The 19,310-nt window shown below is 32.6% G+C and overlaps 1 protein-coding gene across 1 annotated transcript; it reads right to left on the minus strand.

Moving 5' to 3' along the window:
* Positions 1–225: 225 nt before the first annotated feature.
* LOC120268793 (guanine nucleotide exchange factor subunit RIC1-like) lies at positions 226–18,230 on the minus strand. The gene is given in 26 exon segments (XM_039276061.1): positions 226–614; positions 692–754; positions 5,070–5,186; positions 5,627–5,704; positions 5,770–5,889; positions 5,891–5,906; positions 6,006–6,136; positions 6,227–6,268; positions 6,355–6,414; positions 6,742–6,799; positions 7,812–7,994; positions 11,951–12,063; positions 12,481–12,660; positions 13,021–13,074; positions 13,221–13,395; positions 13,476–13,612; positions 13,741–13,936; positions 14,752–14,975; positions 15,063–15,495; positions 15,987–16,354; positions 16,464–16,545; positions 16,635–16,783; positions 16,996–17,103; positions 17,203–17,365; positions 17,866–17,954; positions 18,044–18,230. Coding segments are annotated over 24 exon segments (3,366 nt in total). The 5' UTR covers positions 17,359–17,365; positions 17,866–17,954; positions 18,044–18,230; the 3' UTR covers positions 226–491.
* Positions 18,231–19,310: the final 1,080 nt, after the last annotated feature.

A 19,310-nucleotide genomic window follows, 5' to 3' on the forward strand; every position in this document is an offset into this window, starting at 1 on the left:
TGGTTACCTTATATCTCTCCCAACTCACTCACGGGTTGAGTGTTCAAACCCTACCTGTGACACTCTCACATTTCTGTCCTAATAATTAAAAAAAAAACATAAATAAAAGTAACAAGTGCACAAAAAAGATCTTTGAAATATTAAATCCTTTCAGAAATATCTTTACTGTTATCATAATCCTCAATTCAACACCATAGGATAGTTTGTCCAAATTGTCCTCAGGGATGAGAAAAATGTCTTCTTTAGTTGCATTTATTTTAATGTAATTAATTTCAAAGTAACAAAGAGAAACAAACATAACTTTTTCACCAAATATGTTATAAATACCTTGAAGACCCCAATCAAAGAAACGGTCCACATCTAAGAGATGCTTGAAAGTGTTGTTCTGTACATCAACTGGACCTAACTGAAAACATATCATCTTCCTGGAAGCCTTAAATCAGTCATGGGAGGAAACATATCATGTAAAATCAATTAACAAACCAGGCAAATCACAGCTGAATAGAGGAAGATGGTACAAGTTCTCTTTGTCGGTTTAAGTCCGGAACAGAAGAAGCAAGCTGCTCTTGGAGTACACTGAGAAGATCAAGGTACTCTTCAAATGCAGGATGAGACTGAAAAGAAAGTTAACGAAACAATATTAGAAAAAGGACAACAAAGTTACAGGACAGATTTTTGTAGTTTCTCTTGCCTGGAGAGTGGAACTGTAGGCCTTCCATAGTCTTAAATCATGTCGGAAAAGATCAAATAGTACCTACATGAACAGAAAATATATGTTTCTCAAAAATATACGATGTATAATTCAGTTCAATCAAACAACAAAGCCATGAGATAGGGAAGGGTTAAAGGCTACATTGTATGGATACACAATCACAATAATTGCCTCTTTGAGGAAAGCAGATAAGAACTGAACTTGGGCCAGAAAATGAATTATAAGGACCATTTGATTTGGCTTATAAAAAGAATACTCTTTTTTTTTTATCATTTGTCTTTTAAGTTTGATAGGACATTTTTCACAAGTACCTCTATAAATAATTATTTCAATTTATGTTTGGATATGACAACTCATAAAAAATACTCCTTCCGTTCTTTTTTATCTGTCATAAACCCATGTTCCTTTTTATTTGTCATTTTAAACATCAAGAATCATTTATTATTTTTTTTCCAAAATTACCCTAACACTCTATTCAATTCTCTTCTTGAAATTTAATAAGAGAGAAATGTGAAAGATATAAATTAGGGAAAATTTTGAAAAGATAACTAATTTTTTATTAAATTATGTGAAATAACCAACTTTTTTGGTATGTGAGATTCGGTTATTCACGACAGATAAAAAGGAACGGAGGGAGTATATAGTTGAGTAGTTTGGATTTGCATTTCTAGAAGTGCTTTTCAGTGAGTATAAATTACACAACTTATGATTGGTAGAAAAATTGACTAAATAGGTAAAAAAAAATTGGTTTGAAATTCTCTAAATGGAGGGATAGAATCAAATTCTTAAAGAATCACCCAATCCTACCACTGAACTCGAGTCACCTCCTATCCTAGCCAGTGTTGCTCACAATGTTTTAGGATTTTCTCAAGTGTATTCAAGGAGGAAGCCCATTCCAAAACTGACACAGGTCAAAGAATCAAACTCAAACCCTAGGAATGAGATCATGTTGAGATCTGACCCACCTTACACACACAATCTATTAAAACATCTACTGACCTAACCAGTTGACCTAAACCTCCACATTGCTGTTAGAAAAAGTACCAAAGGATGCACTCTAACAACCACACTATTCATTATCTCACAATGTCTCTCTTTAATGCTTGTTAAAGGTTCATTATGAGTTTAAACATCATTGCTATCCCTAACATTGTTTCTAAGGGATTGTGAAAAAGAGAATCAAGTCCTATGAGACAGGAGATGAGTGCATTAAAAAAAAATAGAACATCAGAGATTGTTGATAAACTGAAAGGGAAAAATATTGATGATTGCAAGTGGATTGTTACAACGAAATATTAATCTTAATCTTACGAATCTCTTGAGAGATATAATGCAGTGTTGGTGGCCAAAACTCAAAAGGAACACTTATAGACTTATAGTTGAGTTTTGGGAGACATCTACTCTAGTTGCAAAAAAATGAATACAGTGAGAATTCTGATATCATTGGTTTCTCACTTCAACTGGCAGCTTCTATAATATTATGTTAAAAAATGCATTTCTCCATGGTGACTTAGATGAAGAAATAGATTAAAAAATTGGTTTGAAATCCCCAAAATGAAGGGATAAATTCAATTCTTCAAATGGAGGGATTCAGTCAAAAAGTTCCTAGGTTTAGGAGTGATTTAGTTTCCTATTACAAATAATTTAATTTCCTATTGTTCCTCCTGTAAATTACTATATAATACTCTGTAGTATCAATTCATATGAAGAGAAGAACTTGGAATGCTCTTTCCTCTTTCCCATCTTATTTAAAACCTTTACGGGCTTTTTGTCCCAAAACGTTTTGAAATTCTTGTTCTAGAAGTTCTTGTCTAAGAAGCTACTGTCACCAGCTTCTTTGAGAAAGACTTTCTCCTTCTAAAAAAGTCAATCCAAATGAAAATAGTATTGACAAGAGGTCCATGGATACCAGGTCAAGAAGCTTTTCCTGGAAAACTCAAGCAGAGTAAGCTTATTAGCAGCACAAGAAAGAAAACTTCCAAACACCACGTGGGTTATGCAATGGAAAGATTATAAGGAAAATAATGGTCTAGCAATGTGAAAGAAATTCTGAGGAGAAATTATCGGACAAGCATTAATTTGAATGTGGTTTTCATTAGAATTTCAAATTCATTCTAAAACCAAACCACTTTTATCAAGGTTTTCTTTTCAGTGTCAGTCTTTTATTTTGAAAATATACAAAATACAGAAAGATAAGAATAGGAAATTGCCAAAGGCATTATAAAAATTACAGAAATGGATGAAAAAAGAGAATAATGAATATCAACAGTAATTACTAATCATCAATAATATCTAATGAGATAATGATATACCCTCAACCATTCTGATGAAGTATATTAAAATCATGTTGAAATTATTATAAAGCAAGGTTATACTAATTGTGCTAATCAACATTAATTTACTACCGTCTCATTAAGATAAACTCAGGCAAAAACATTGAACAATTCTAAAAATTGACTCTAATTCAATACAATCCTGTTTCAGGCTACTTCTGCGTATCAACTATAAGTCAGCATGTTCCAGCAGAACCATGATTCAGGTTAATTATGCATATCAAACATTAAGGGCATGTTTTGTATAATGCAAGTAAAAATAAAGGGCAAGTGCACTTGCATATAAGTCACTTAGATGCATTTGCACTTGCATCCCAATTGTTTGTACCATGCAAGTCATTTTGATGTATTTATGTTTTTCTTTGTTGAATGATGTAACTAAAATCTAACAATTGAAAATTTGAGGTTTGGCACATTACACATTTGAGTGTTATGATGACCAATGGGATTACCATTATCCTCTCTATAGTGACAAATCTTGTATGTGTTCCTAAGAAAAGGACTTTGTCCATTAGGAACTCTTGAATGAAAATTAAAAAGAAATATAGCTTTAGTTCCTTGGGAAATTGTAAAATCTATGGCACAAGAAAAGGGTGAACCATATCATATCATATTAACTTGGTTCTGCATCCTTTCTTATCTAGCCATTCTTTTGTGTTTTAACTTTTAAGAACCAACAACCTATAGATCTTACTTATTTTAATAATATATTTAAATCACATTCTTTAATATTGTAAGGACTACCTTAACTACTTATTGTATAATCTTTTGGGTTTTACAAATATATGAACATGTAAAATTTCAAATTGCACAATGGGCATATATTTCTACGTAGAAACATAATCTCTAATTTTTTTTGAAAATTTTAATCTAGTTTTGAAAATTGTTTTTAATTTTGGCAAATTTTGTTATTTTATGTAATTGTACAAACACTTTAGCACTTACATCCAAAGCTGAAACCAAGGAGTAATTTATAATAATCTAGGGGGCTTCCTGCAAAAAATTAATAGTCCACGTCCATTGACAACGACAATTTTAAATTGTCACTAATTTATGTAATTTTTCATAAATTTGCGGATTTATGAAATAAATATAACAATTAGTGACTTTTTGGTGATGTTCTCATAATCTAAGGGACATTTATGAAAAATTCCAACTTAAACATGGCTTTTGTTATTTTAAATAATTTTTATAATATCATGGAGTAATGTGCTAAAACTTAACAATTATGATTTTTAAATCAATTCAAGTAATTAATACCTAAGTTTTATTTTCTCATTTCACATATATAATTATCACATTACTTATTATTTTCAAAAAAGTGAGCCTCACAAACGAAAAGAAAAAAACATGTTGGGTTACACACTATAGCCTTGTTTCCTTCGACGCATACCCACCGTTAAACATTTTATCAGAGGTATCTAAGGTAAAGACCTTATGTTTGTTTTGGTGAGGGTTGAGGATATCACTCACTCCAATGTAAGTCGGTCTAATTAAACACCCACTCGCTTGCAGCAAAATGACTTGCGACAAAATTAGCAGCTACTCATTGGGCTGTATTACTAGACGCAATTCAACTTACATCTAAAGTAAATGATTTCCATGTTATTTAATACCAAAAATAACCCATACTTGCAATACACCTAATTACACAACGCCAAACAAGAATCGTAACTGCATTACTGATGCAAACCTCATTTTCACAATTCATTGATTCTAACTTAAATTTAGAACACTAAATTTGTCTATATTTCAATCAGTAAATTTTTATGAAACAAAAAATAAAACAAAGATTGCAATTGTTTTTAGCTTTAAAATTTTTGTACATCTTAAGTTTAAAATTTTTTATTAAATTATAAACGAAACTTATCCGAGGCCACCTCTACAAAAGATTCACATGAAAAATGGTTGCATAAGCTAGTCCAAGGCCATTCCTTAAGGTGTAACAATGATTAAGCAGCAGTTCTTAATGTGAATATAACTAAACTGAGTAAGAGCGTTATTAAGAAACGGGCTCATAATACCTCTGCACGCCTTAGTAGAGTTGCCAAAACTACAATCCATTCCTTGAATCTGACTGAGCACATATGTGCAAGAAGGAACTCAGCATCCAATCGGCTCTGCAGTGTACCCATTTGGAGCTAGATATATCAAGAAAACCAAAGAATGATCAGGTTGTATAGAAACCAGAAAATTAGAAAATTCTATAAATTGTTCAAACAAACAAACATTATTTTTCCAGTGCACATAGAAACAAACAAATGTTGGCTATTTCCTAAGCAGACAAGTATGGCCTTTTGCCAATTTTTACAAGGCATTTTGAACTTCCTTAGGTGACTGTCATGCCATCCACATTCATGAATTGTAGTTAGTTGAAATACTCAATGTTTTCTGTAGACTCACAAATCTTTGTGTGTATAAAAGCAATTCCATTCCGACATTCAGATAAATGGAAAGAAATCGCATATACAGTCCCTCAAAAAATAAAAATAAAAATCTAGGGTGCATGCTTATAAAATTAGGTGTGATTATAACCAATATGGAAACTTTTCCTGATTACAGCATGCAATAAGAAGTCTACCTTTTGCCCAATCAATTCTAGTCCAGAAGCAAAGTTGTCCAAACGTGCAGATCCCAATCTTTCCCGTTGAAGATATTCCTGGATTCATTCATTCATCATGATTTTCAGCTAGAGAAGGTAAGTACAACAACCAAAAATCTTACCACAAGATCAAATTGGGTTCCCTTCACAAATGCAACAAGTTTTGAAAGTTCCTTTACAGACATCAAGTAGCTAGCATGGTTCTCCAAAATATTCTTAACAGAAGTAATATGTGCGCTTTGGTTCTTTGAAAGAAGTGCTGTCGGGCAAAATAGATACTTAAATGGAAAATAATTCATATCTTTCTTGGTTCCAAGAAAAGACAGAAGACAGAAATCAAATACTAAATCATTCAAACCTTTTCAAATCAGATGATTGCCTCTTGTAAGAAGATCGGAATAAAAAATAACCCAAAAATCTAGGAGACAACTTGTCTGACTCTGTAGTAACATTTTCATAGTCTCTCCCAGATCTCAGCAAGAACCGCACCTGGAATTTATACAGGACAATCATCTCACACAAGCTCATATAAATCTGATCATCAATAATGAGAAGCTTAAATATAACGAAAACACATACCAGCTCCCCAGCAAGCTCATACAGTGATTCATCTAGTGTTGCCTGAAAGAGTTCAAATGTAGCACTCATATTTAGCTTGTTCATTTTTTGAAAAACAATTCTGATAGAAGGAATCCACACTTTCTTACTTGTAACAACCGCAAGGCACAGTACTGACTCACTGCAGGGCCTTCCAACTTCGCAATTACCTGTGTTTCCCAAATTAAAGGCTTTTGTTAAATCTATATAAATATTAGCATGAATATTATATGTAATTCGTTGTAAGGTGTATCAGATTCTTTCACATTCAAGACCTAAGTCAAGCAGAGAAAAGTAAAATTAGTCTTGAGTTATTAGAGAGCTTGTATCATGGCATCAGCATTGTGTAGTTAATCCTGTTCTGCCTACTGAGGATCTTATGGAAAATTGATAAAAGCTTGCTCAAACAGCCAAAAGAGGTTTAATACTTTAACACATTCTGAAATGAATAAAAGAGCTGCTTAATGACCATGCAATCAAAATGAAGAGATGCATACCAATATATAACAAGCAGCAGTTCTATACCACCGTCTCTGGAAGCATTCTTCAAATAACCTTAAAAGTAAATATCAACGGCAGTCAATATACAAAATATTCAATATTCTAAAACAGTGGAATACAAAATAGCTCATCAGAGTAAATGGAGATTGAACAAAACAGATAGGAAACATTAACGCAAAGATGATCAAATTATAGGTTGGGGTACCCCAGCAGCTCCATGAGTGCTACAAACCATGAACAGGGTGCAAGGTGCAGGAATTTGATAACTACATCAAAATCATGTCGAGTCACATTCAGAGTTCACATATTGCAGCTACTATGGCCATGAATGGTTAGAAGGCAACTTTTTTGTAGTAGCTTCATGCCATGCCTCATTTCATGGGGATCCTCAAAGTGGCTCTATTCCATTATATGCCAGCTATATTCCAATCCCATCATTTAACATCCTTTAGTGTCAGAGACATAAGAGATGTCATTTATAGTCTATCTCTTTCTACATATGGGAAAGTTAAATTGGGAATATGTTTCTTGAGCCAGCAACATGAAAATGCTCATATATATGTATGTAGGGAAGATACCCTAAAAATTAAAAAGTGAACAATTGCATATATACTCCCATAAAAATCATATTTGCATGTATACCTTGCACAAAACACCAATATTGAAGATATATATATATATATAATACAGTGGTCAAAGGTCAAGTGAATATAATTTTTATTAAAAAAAAAGAAAATTGAAAAATAGGAGAAAGCACATTTTTGGTCCCTAAAATATACCACTATATTCAGATGTTTAATCCCTCAACACAAAGCAAATTCAATTTGCTCCTAGAACTTAATATGTGTGTATATATATACATAAACACAATAGTAGTACCCAGACTACGAGAAAAATTAAGCAGTTTAAGTCATATTCCAAAACTTTTTTCAATCATTAGACCAAAAACAAAACCTCTTTCATAATGAGGGACCAAAATGAATTTTCTGGTGCATTGAAAAATAGGTCATTGGGTATGGATAAGTATCTTAAATTAGTAAAGTACTAAAGGATTGTTTTAACATACTCGGTTGACCTTCCCGCGGAAGAGAACAGATCAGCCCAGTGGCGGCCATCTGTTTTTCGAGCAACACTGACAACAACATCGAGATACTCAGGAAAATTACGAATCAGATCGCATGCCTTCTCCAAAAGTGAGAAACTAGAAGGCACCGCAGATGCTGGAAACTGGTTCTTACTTCCACTTTGCCTGTAAAGAGGAATCCATTAACTTTGCATGTGACAAAAGAGATGTCTACTCTGACTGTAAATGATAGTTAAAACAGCAATGCATGCATTGCTAACTACATTTTTCATTAATTTTAATAATCCAAATCTAAATGCAAATCCAAAAATCATCAATTTTAGAATAATCTACAAATAGAAGCAAATGAAAATTCATAGAATGCCACGTGCCTAGGGCATTATATCATTGATACCTACTTGAAATGTTTTGCCTTATTTTAATGTGAATGAATTCAAATTTTCACTAGATATAAAGATAGTCAATGATCAAGGAAATAACAAATGAATTGAAATTACTTATACTTTAAACTCCCTAACGGGTACTTCATCAGCACACACAATGGAGTGTACCATTCAAGGTAAAGGGCATAAATAGAGATATCAATGAGCCATGCTGAACTGAGCCGGACTTAGCTCGAGCTAGGTTCAAGCCACTTGAAGCATGCTCAGCTTGGTGTTTTTTTTTTTTCCATAAAAGAGATTATTTAAAATTAATATAAAATTTTGAAGATTTGTTGAAAGATGCCCTACAATTATTGTAGCATATAAAAATCTGTTAAATCACGCAATGATTCCAATTTAACACAATCAAATAATACTAAAAAATTACAACAGTAAAAACATAAAATATTATCTAGTGCCAGGTACCAAAATAAAAAATTAAACCATAAGGTCCGTAATATCTTAAAAAGCATCCACAATTAGCACAACAATAATAGAAGACAACCCCAGAACAATACAATGCATGAAGTATGTCAACATTAACATTCTAATTTTAACAAAACAAAATTAAAATTTTTTAGCATTAAAAGTTAAGGCATCACAGTCTTTTATATTTTCTTGTAACTCATTAAAAAGAAATTTATGAGATGATCTTTATTTAATAAGCTAAAAGCTTATATAGAGCCCCTATTAAAATGAAATTTATAAGTAACTCTTTTGAATAAATTATTAACGACAATATTATACTTCTTTAAATCTATGCACTTATGACAAACCTATATTAATAAGTAAATATGTTATTTGAAGTCAACCATTACTGAGCCTTAGAACCAATGTCTATATGAGCTCAGTTTGTTTACTCGTCAAGCCTAAAATCTCAAGCCAGCTCTAGATCAATTGAACAAGGTTGAGCAAGAGAAAACCTGAGCCAAACATGAACAGCTTCACTCATTTGACAGCCCTAAAACCAAATATTGCCAATTCATAGAATGAATTACTGAAGCTCCTGAACAATGACTCGTGAATATATATGCATATATGATAAATATATATATATATATATATGGGTCTGTATGTATATATGCATGTGTGAGTGTGTGAGTGTGTTCATAGGTGTATCTATTTGATATATGCATAAGCAGAATTGATGCAGAACAAAGGCCACCAATATTACTTGCCATGGTTTAGATTTGGAAGTTGTCTAAGACTTAAAATCATGTGTTTAGGTGATTAAGATAGTTTGGCAAATTTATTTTTAGCCTTGCATAAATGTGGCGAATCAAGTGAGTATGTTTTGAATTTCATTACAAGTTGAATTTCTCTTCCAAGGGTTTGGTTCACAAGAATGGGCCGTAATAGTGGAAATGGAATTCACACTTGCATGAAATTCCCACTTTTACTGAAACATATGACTTTTGATTATTTGGTAAAACAAGCATAGAGGGATATAAAAGCAGCACCTTGATCACTTTTTGTTGTTTGAATGACAGAAGTGAAATTCAAAAGTGGAATATGATCATAATCAAAATTATCTATAGTACAATCAAAAGTCTGTGTATGAAAATATTTGGGAAAATTGCATGTATATCCTCAAAAAGTTATATTTGCATGTATTCCAATAAATAATCTTATTAGACATAAAAAAAAAGGTACCTTTTTCACAACCCAATCCAAACAGGCCCAAAATTCATTTTTACAATGCTCAACAGTAAAATTATTTTTGTAACATTTAAAACTAAGTAAATAAAATATCCATTGCTCCTTTATCACTCATATAAATGTTAGAGTTTTTTTTTCTTATTTTGTCTCTTTAAAAACAAAAAACTCATCAACAAGAAAACGACCTCCGTATAATCAAGTTGAATCACAATAAAACAAAAGATATGAACCAATATGATATATATGAAGTAATTTTCAACTTTTCTACGAAAATATATATATATATATGTATACATATGCAAATGATCTTTTTCTTAAGGGCATAATTACAAAAGCCTTTGAATTTGTTCCAAAATGGGATTTCAGTATATATAATTAAATTTGATCGAAGTCTCACTTCATAAAAAATTTAAAGAGAATCAAAACAAAGTGCGACTTTTCAAAAAATGCGCTTTGGATTTCAGAAACCATTTTCGCAAAATAAACACCATAAAGCTTATGGAAATGATCTACTTCTGACTCTGGTGGTTTCACTTCCATAAAATAAGCACCGAAATGTGATTGCTTAGATTCTTTAGATGTGATTGCCTAGTCTACCCTGCATCAAAAGCCTACACAACAAAGTTATTACCTCCAATTAATTCTACAAATGTTTGACTATAAATTTTATTCATGTTATTAAAATCCAATCAACTATTATAAACATTTGGAGAAAACCTCCCAATTTTTTTAAATGACTTAGACCAACAATCCACATCCCAAATTATTAATAAATACAAAAAACCTCCATGGTATCTAACAATTCTGTCAAGATGAATCAGATCTACATTATGTGTTTGCCCCTGCATCTAACATTTACTTTGATACCCCCAAAGTTTAGTTAGTTGTGCACAAGCAATATCAAACATGCATTGGGGCCTTTTGGAGCTTTTCCTGTAAAAACTCATCATAATTTTTAAATTTTTTATTAGTGCAACAGCCTATATGCACTAAATTATTATAGTTGTTCTCCACATAACAAAAAAGCCTTTAGGTTAAAATAAAAAATAAAATGATGCAAAAGAGGGTCCTACACTCTTATTTGACTTACATTTACAAGTTATCATGCATCAAAAAATCACTAAATTTATGCACATAACTCAAAATATATAATATTAGTCCAGAATTGATAGATTTATCCACTACATATAACGCAAATGAGGTTGGTATAGAAACCAAAGTCTTAGGCTCCATTTTTTCAGAACTTCCCTCACGATTCCTCAGATGCTCACCCTAAACTATAGGAACCATGTCTTTGACCCATTTTTATCTTCCCATATTACTCTAAATTCAAGATTTTACATATGTTAGAATTATTATTATTATTCAAATTTACATGCACTTTTATTTTATTAAGTTATAAATTACTTTAATGCAAGTGTTAAATATTGTTATATTACAAACTGTTTAAAAGGAATTGTCTGTCAGTGCCCAATGAAACAAGTCTATTTCAAAGTAAAAAAGCAGTAATTTATAGATGAATACTTCTCGCATAGTCATATATTCTTGACAGCAGACATCAACAAGGTAAAAAAAAGGATTTACAGCATTTTTTCTGTTCATATTATTCAAGACATTTTTCATAATTTATTAGATCATTTGTGATAAGAACTCTACACCAAAGTACATTGTTAGATATACTAAAAGTGCATGGTGACACGATATAAGCCAGAATGAGATGCAGAAGTGATATTGAAGGAAAACACATGCATTGCTTTTGGGCTCAAACTGGATATGTAAGTTGCTTATGAGCTCAAACTGGGATCTCAACAAGGTTAGGTTTCAGCATCGTTTTGGGCCCTTAGATTCAAACATCAAGTGTTTGAACATGTTAAACTCATAAGAGAGTATAGTATCCCAACAATCTATTATTATGTGCATTGGGCAATTTTTAGCATCTTTTATTTGAATCTACTAATAACAAACATAGCATTTGTCAAAAATTATAGATGAATGATTCAGAATTTGAGAATATTAAAAAAAAATCAGGGCATAGAATACCTTGATATTTCAGCATCAAAAACCGTAAACAAAAGCCATTCCAAGCAATGGGCAAAATGAGTCTTTTCAGCTGATAAGCATGCCAATCTCAAAGCTTCTTCTTTCTTGTCTCTCTGTCAAATAGAAAAGGTTAAAGAAAATTGAATTATCCCAGCATTTTACTATAGGTTCAAAATCCTCCCATCCACAAAATATAAAGCTTAGCACTACACTGCCTGAACATCAGGTGCTTAACATATTCCATAGATTTTACACACACAGACCCCCCTACCCACCACCACCACCAACAACAACATCAACAAAAATTAGCGCCATCAAAAAGCACAGCTTAAAAATATCACATTAAATATCCTTTGAATTGAAATTAAAAGAGAAGTTCCAACCAAAATTCACGGATTCTTAGACACAGTCCCTGAAGTGAACTGCAACCAATTCAAAGCAAATCATATAAAACAAAAGAATAATAAGGGAACTAAACCTTTCTGGTTGTAATGCAGTTAGTGATGCATCCAAGATGACATAAAAATTACCTGGAGAAGATGCCTAAGTAAACAATGCAATATGGTTTGAGCTTGAGGAGAAGGCTCAAAGCATGGAAATTCAGTGCATGCTGAGAAAGACATCCTCTGACAAACACCTACTACAACCCCAGCATTTGGTAGAAGTCCAAGAGGATAAACCTCACGATCAAACTCGAGCTCAGGGTCCAACTATAATAGAAAAGAGAAACATCAAAATTTACTACAAAGTTATTCATTTCATGAAATGAAAGAAACAATTCAAAGATGTTCAAAGCATTTGCTAATCTATAAATGAAAGCAGAAACCAATAACTGCTGTTTGATTAAAGAAGTTGCAAGTAATAGTCCATATTAATAAAAGTCAACATGTCTTCAAAAATAACAATCATCTATGCTCGAGGATAGAGAAATCACACTGATTTAACAGAGATAATGCCTGATGCTTGTATTTACGGGTTAATCTAGCACATTTCATGGCGCTAGTATTATGTTATAGAACATGACAGCCATTACAATTCTCACAATTGCTACATTTCCTAAAAAGTAGTACCTGCAAGAAATCCTCCTGCTTAAAAGGATCAACCCCAGGAGAAGGATACCAAACCTGCAATACTCAACTTGAAAATGGAATTATATTAGAAATAATTTTTAAAAAGTTAAGTTCAATAAAATTGAAAAGAAATAAGAAAATATGACATCAGGCAGCTAAATATTATTACCTACTAATTCCCCCAAAAATACACTACTTACCTCCATGCCTCTGTGACCATAATCTAGCCAAGATACTTCCTCGATAAGATTTGCCTTCTCTTCAGACTGACCACATGTAACCCAGAACAGCTCAATTGAGTTAGAGAGAACATGCTCATGGCCATCATCTAGATCAAGTAACGAAAGCTCTCCATTTGTCCGCAATATTAAGCATCTGGCGGTGGATGCAGAATGATTAGAAGCTCAATATGAAAAAAAAGTTCCAGAGACATTCAGAAGGAAAAGCACATGTACCTAGCGGGTTGTTGGCTTAAAAAATTAGATGATAGAGAACTCGTCAATGTTGCTTCACCAGCTGGATCTGGGATGAAGCGCATTATTGCTGGACTGCTCTTGGCACTCATGATTGATAGCTCACGTACTGTGGAAAGCTGTTTGTCATTTGGTTACTTGCCAACGCATAAGAATGATGCTCTTTTCAAGAACTTAAACCTCAATGAAAGCCGGTAACTTCATTAATAAAGGAAGACAAACAGCAATACAAGATGAGCCACTTTACCTGTAAAACAGGACTTGTAGAAGGTGATAAGTCTCCAAGGATCTTCACATGAAAAATGTGAACATCAAAAGGATAGTATGTAACAAGTATATAATCTTGGAAAACATCCATAACAATTGGTTTCCCAAGTAGCGATTTCCGACAAAGTAAGGAGCTTTGATCAAGATGATATCTTGGAAAGAAAAGCAGTTCATACCTAGAAGCAATCACCAAAACAGTTTAAGAAAATGAACTAGATATAAATGCAACATAGGGGACTAAATAAATATTAGTAGCCAAATTGCAAAGGGAAGCTAACTATCTTTCTTTAACAGGCATCTAATTGCTACAATATATTGCCCAAGTATTTGTACCAATGCAAAAAGGACCACAAAGAAGGTAACTAAACTAGAAAAAGTACTGCATTCATTACGATAAATATTCATTGATACGGACAAAAATAAAAACAATGACACAAATAGGGTATAATTCTACAATGATATGACCTTGGTCAATTTAGCATCAGCAATGTTTATTTTAGTAGATTCTTATCTTCTTCCTGCATTTTTGAACTCATGTAACAGAAGAATCATATTAGATAGGAATTTACTACATGATTATAAATGGTATATTGCCAAAATCCCTGTCATGTGAGAACTTCTTTTATTAGCTAATAATTTTTTATTTAATTGTGCAATTAGAGGTAGTATAATCATATTTTTCATATTGTTTCCGCTAAGTTGATGGTTTTCTTTTTTTTTCCAGCCTCTTCTACAGTATCAGAGTTGATAAGTTGAACAATTAAAACCATCTGTCCACATCTCACCAAAAATAAAAAAAGGCATTATAATTCTCTGAAAAATTTATGTATCTATAGATTCCTCAAAAAGTTGGAAATGGTGCAGTAATTTCATACCATATGTGAATATCAAAAACACCTAAAACTGAATTTTTTTGGCTACTGTAAAGAAAAATATGGTGCTGAATATGTTATATATAGAGTATGAAAAGGTTAGAAGATAAGGCTCTCACGAATAGGTAGTTTCATTGTAGTTGCATACTACAATAATTTTGCCTAGCCATAGCAAGCCTTTGCATTCAATCTTCTGTTCCTGTGTAACATCTCCGAAGACACGCCATTTCTTGTTACGTAGATCATACAGGATAAGACCATGATGACCTGCAACTGCCAAATACATACCGTCTTTGCTAGCCACAACCTGTGAAACTGGCCAATTTTGGGAGACATATGATACCTGGTTAATAAAATAATACACACATTAGCACAAACAAGTAGCACATGAAATACCAAATCATAATAAACATTATTTCTAACACCTAACTGGAAGGTTCAGGTGTAACATTTTAAGTTCATCTGTATCATCCGGCTGCACTAAAAGAACCCGATCTTCACCATATATAACCTGACGAACATATGTTGTGCCTGAAAGACCTCTATTTAGACAATATTTACCAAAGGAAAATGCTACAATCCTCTCAGATGAACTCTCCTCAACAGCGTACAATTTGTATCCATACTCATCCCAGTGCACCACTGAAGTGCCACCCAAAAAAGGTTCGAATTTTAAATCTTGGCTGGATTTCACAATGGGAGATGACGCAGAATTGATTCCAATTTGACGAATTGTGCACATCAAACGGCATCCTGAAACAGACCAAACAGCAAGCCCTCTAAATTTCCACCCAACAGCAAAAGCACAATTATCAGGTGTCCAAGCTATACAAGAGACAGGACCAGTATCCTCCATTGAATACCTGCATTCAGTGTATGCAGATGAACCAATTACTCTGTTTGGAAAATCTAAAGAATAATGAATTAGAATTTCCATGGGGATGTGTAAAGTCCAGCAAAAATCAGTTGATCACAGCGGCCATCGCTGTACTAGATTTTCAAAGATGTTTAACAAAACATTCACATCAAATATGCTACTAAGAAAGAATCAACACTGCCAAATAGTGAGCATAGAACTTCCCAATTATCTAGTACAATAAACCAAAAATTTAATGAATTTAAGTTATCAGAATAGTAACAAAATTTCCTGAAATTACCAAATTCTCAGCCAAATATTATTAATTCAATTCGAAAAAGCAGCATCAAGATTTTTATACCTCATAACAAACATTGAGTTTACGAACCAGATTAATATGTTGTGCTTTAGACAACAGTGTCAACCGTTGGTTAAAATAGCAAAAAGAGTGTTAAAACCAATACCATTTAGTTATGCAACTACTTACTCATTACTTACCCCCAGTCATATACAGATACTGTACGAAGATGTGATACACCCTCTATCAAGTCATATAACTCCACGACACCTCTCCGACAACCAATAGCAAGAATATGTTGATTTGAAGCCACTGAAGCACATAAGGCATCCGGGGTATTCAGCCATCTTTCAATTTTCAATGAATTGACTAACCTCAAACCCTTTTTGCTTGTTGAGCATAATGCTATACAACCATCAGAATACAAAATAAATAGCATCCTCAGGGCTAAAGAAAATCCCAGCTGGATGATAGCAGCATTTTTGCCATTGCTTTCAGTGGATGATGCTCCTCTGCTATCTCCTTGATAGGCAGAAGGATGGTAAGATGGTTTGAAGGCATCAGAGAACTGGATTTATTCATAAGATAAGGTAAGAATGGAAGATTAGAGAGCATACTAAAAACCACCAAACACTTGACTAAGATAGCAGAAACAAAGTGAACACATAAACAGGTACCTCCCCATTCCAGGAAGCAAGTTGTAAGCACCCATCAGAGAGTCCAATAAGCAGGCTTTTGTTGTCACAAACAAAATTGCTCCTACAATTCAGATGGCATATGTAAATTCAAAAACAAGGAAACCAAGAGCAAGAATCTAAAAATACCTGCCAAAAAATCATAGACCTTACGTTATCAAATTCTTATCAGCAAAAGGTGTCTTCTCAGTAATTACCAATGATATAGTTGCCAGAAAGAGTCCAGAGGAATGTTTACCTCCAACTAACAGTTTCTTTCCAGAAAAGTGTACCTTATAGATGTGAAGAATCGATAAAGATGTCTGCAACAATTGAAGTCCAATGTCACCCAGAAAATTATCCTAAACTAAGTAAAAAACAAGGACAGTGATACTTGTTCTAATTAGAATTCTTCAGGCCTTATAATGCAACAATGATACTTGAATGAAATACCAAAGCAAAATGCAGTATGGTGGAAAAAAAAAAGAAAAGAAAAGAAAAGTTACTGAAAGACATGTTTGATAAATAAAATTACCAAAATGGCAATGGTTTTCGTGTCGGGACTCCAGATTGCCTCAGAATTCTCGCCCTCGGTCTGGATTGACCCTAAATTTCTAGTGTGCTTCCCCAATCGAACCTTGTGCTGATATCCCCGTGAAAATGGACATGACAGTGACAGAGATTTATTGAGAAAGAAAGAGAGAGAAAGAAATTAGGGCAAGGATGGAAAGAAGATGGGAACCTGGGATGAGCTCCAAAGCTCTATGTGAGTTGGGGCGACGAGGAGGAGAAGGCGGCTGATGACTTTGAGGTAGATGATCCGATCCAAGCGGGAAGAGTGACCGCAAAGACCAGGCTCCAGAGGGATCACCTGCGGCCATCCGTAGGCCATATACATGATAGTCCTACAGTGGTTGATTGCCAAAAAACAAAAATATAACCAAATTCAATCCATCTGTATGCAGTACTAGCCACTTGAAATATGACACCTCAATGGATGGAGTGTTTGGGAAAACAACTTTGCTTATACTTCATTATGACACTTCAACCAAGCAAACATTTAAGAAATTCATAAGAAATTGTAGCATTATTTTAACATGGAAATGACAATTGAAGATGAGGTGCAGCCCTTGAATATCATCATTATGACACTCAATTTTTTTTTACCATACTTCAGTTGTATAAAACCTCAAACTTCAAGAAGAAAAAGAGGCTAATATTCATAATGACATACATCATTATCAACAAGAGAACAACATTAACCACCTAGACAGAGACAAAAGCAACAAAGAATCACCTGTTAGCAAGAATCCAGAACAATAATCAATATGAGAAAAGAATTGCAAGAATAAGGATAGAACAAAGAAACAAAAGATGGAGGAAGAAGTGAGAGCGCAAGGACAACCTTGTTAATCGGGATGAGCTAATTCCGGCAAATCAAAGAGTTTCGGAGGACTTGCATTAATTTGTTGCAGCGGGTTCAAGACTTGGGGCCTGAAATCAAACAACCCATCAAAGACAAGGCAAAGAAGGCAAAGGTCTCCCGGATTATGGCGATGATTTAGAGGAGCATGGTTTCTTACAGCTGCTGCCAGAGAAAACAATTTAGTTGACGAGTTTTGGATGAACTTTGCAAGATCTTGGGGTTTGATGCTTGGAAGTGAGAGCGCCTGATGTAGAAGCCGCCGATCCGTTCGAAGATACCACCGCCGATCTGATGTTTATTTTAGAGAAGAAGAAGATAAAAATGGAGAGAAACTGGAGTTTTGGATTTTTAAGGAGTTTTGTTTACTTTTAAAACAAAATTATTTATTACTCTTTACAACTTTTCAAATACCTCCTATTTAAAAATCTAATTTTGTCCCGCTTACAAAATATACTTCCTGGTTATTAAGTATATTTTTTTTTAACATTACTTGTTTACATGAAATAACCACATAAATTTTCATTTAATATGTTATTTTTTCATTTAATATGTTATTTTTTCATTTAATATTTTAATCGTTTAATATATTAATTCCCGTTCAATATTATGTGTTTTCTTTTAAAGAAGCTGAGAGGCATTTCGGTCAACATCAGCTACTTTTTTGATAAAAAGACTGAAAATTACACTATCATAAAAAAAAAAGAATTTTTTAGGAATATGCAAATAGCTAAGAATTGTTTAATCAAATGAGAAATTTAGAGGGATCATATAAATAATTTCTCTTTTTTTAATCCTTATAAATATTTATTTATTATATAAATAACAAAAACTCAAATATATAATAAATATATTTATAAATAAACATTATAATAATTTATATTTAGAAAAAAAAATGTTGTTTATATCATTAATCTATACTAATAATAATTAAAATTAAATTATTTGAGCAAGAAAATGTCAAACAAATTATTAATTATATAACTTATAATTAAATTTATATTATTATTTTGTATGCATAATAATTATAAATATTATAATTATAATAATTTTATTTATTTATTTTTAAGTGATCTCAATTAAAAAAATATTTTTTTAAAATCAAATATTTATTGGAAAAAAAAACACATATTCACTCTTTTTTTAATGATAATAGTCAATATTAATGTTTTAAATTTTTTTTTAAAAAACATAATTGTCTATCTTAAATTATATAATTACATAAAATTTATGTCACAAATTGATTTATAACTAATAATCCATGCTTATGATTGACAGGTCTCGAATTTGAGTCTCCCAAATTGCAATTCTCTTTTCTGGTCCCATGTAGGAATTCTGTATGAAAAATACCTCTCATTTTCAGGGGTTTATCCCTGGGAAGTCAAATCTATTCAAAGCCACTGATATGTGTTTTAGAGAAGAAAAGG

The sequence above is a fragment of the Dioscorea cayenensis genome, chromosome 9 (genome assembly GCF_009730915.1).
Source record: "Dioscorea cayenensis subsp. rotundata cultivar TDr96_F1 chromosome 9, TDr96_F1_v2_PseudoChromosome.rev07_lg8_w22 25.fasta, whole genome shotgun sequence".
Classification (NCBI taxonomy): Eukaryota; Viridiplantae; Streptophyta; class Magnoliopsida; order Dioscoreales; family Dioscoreaceae; genus Dioscorea; species Dioscorea cayenensis.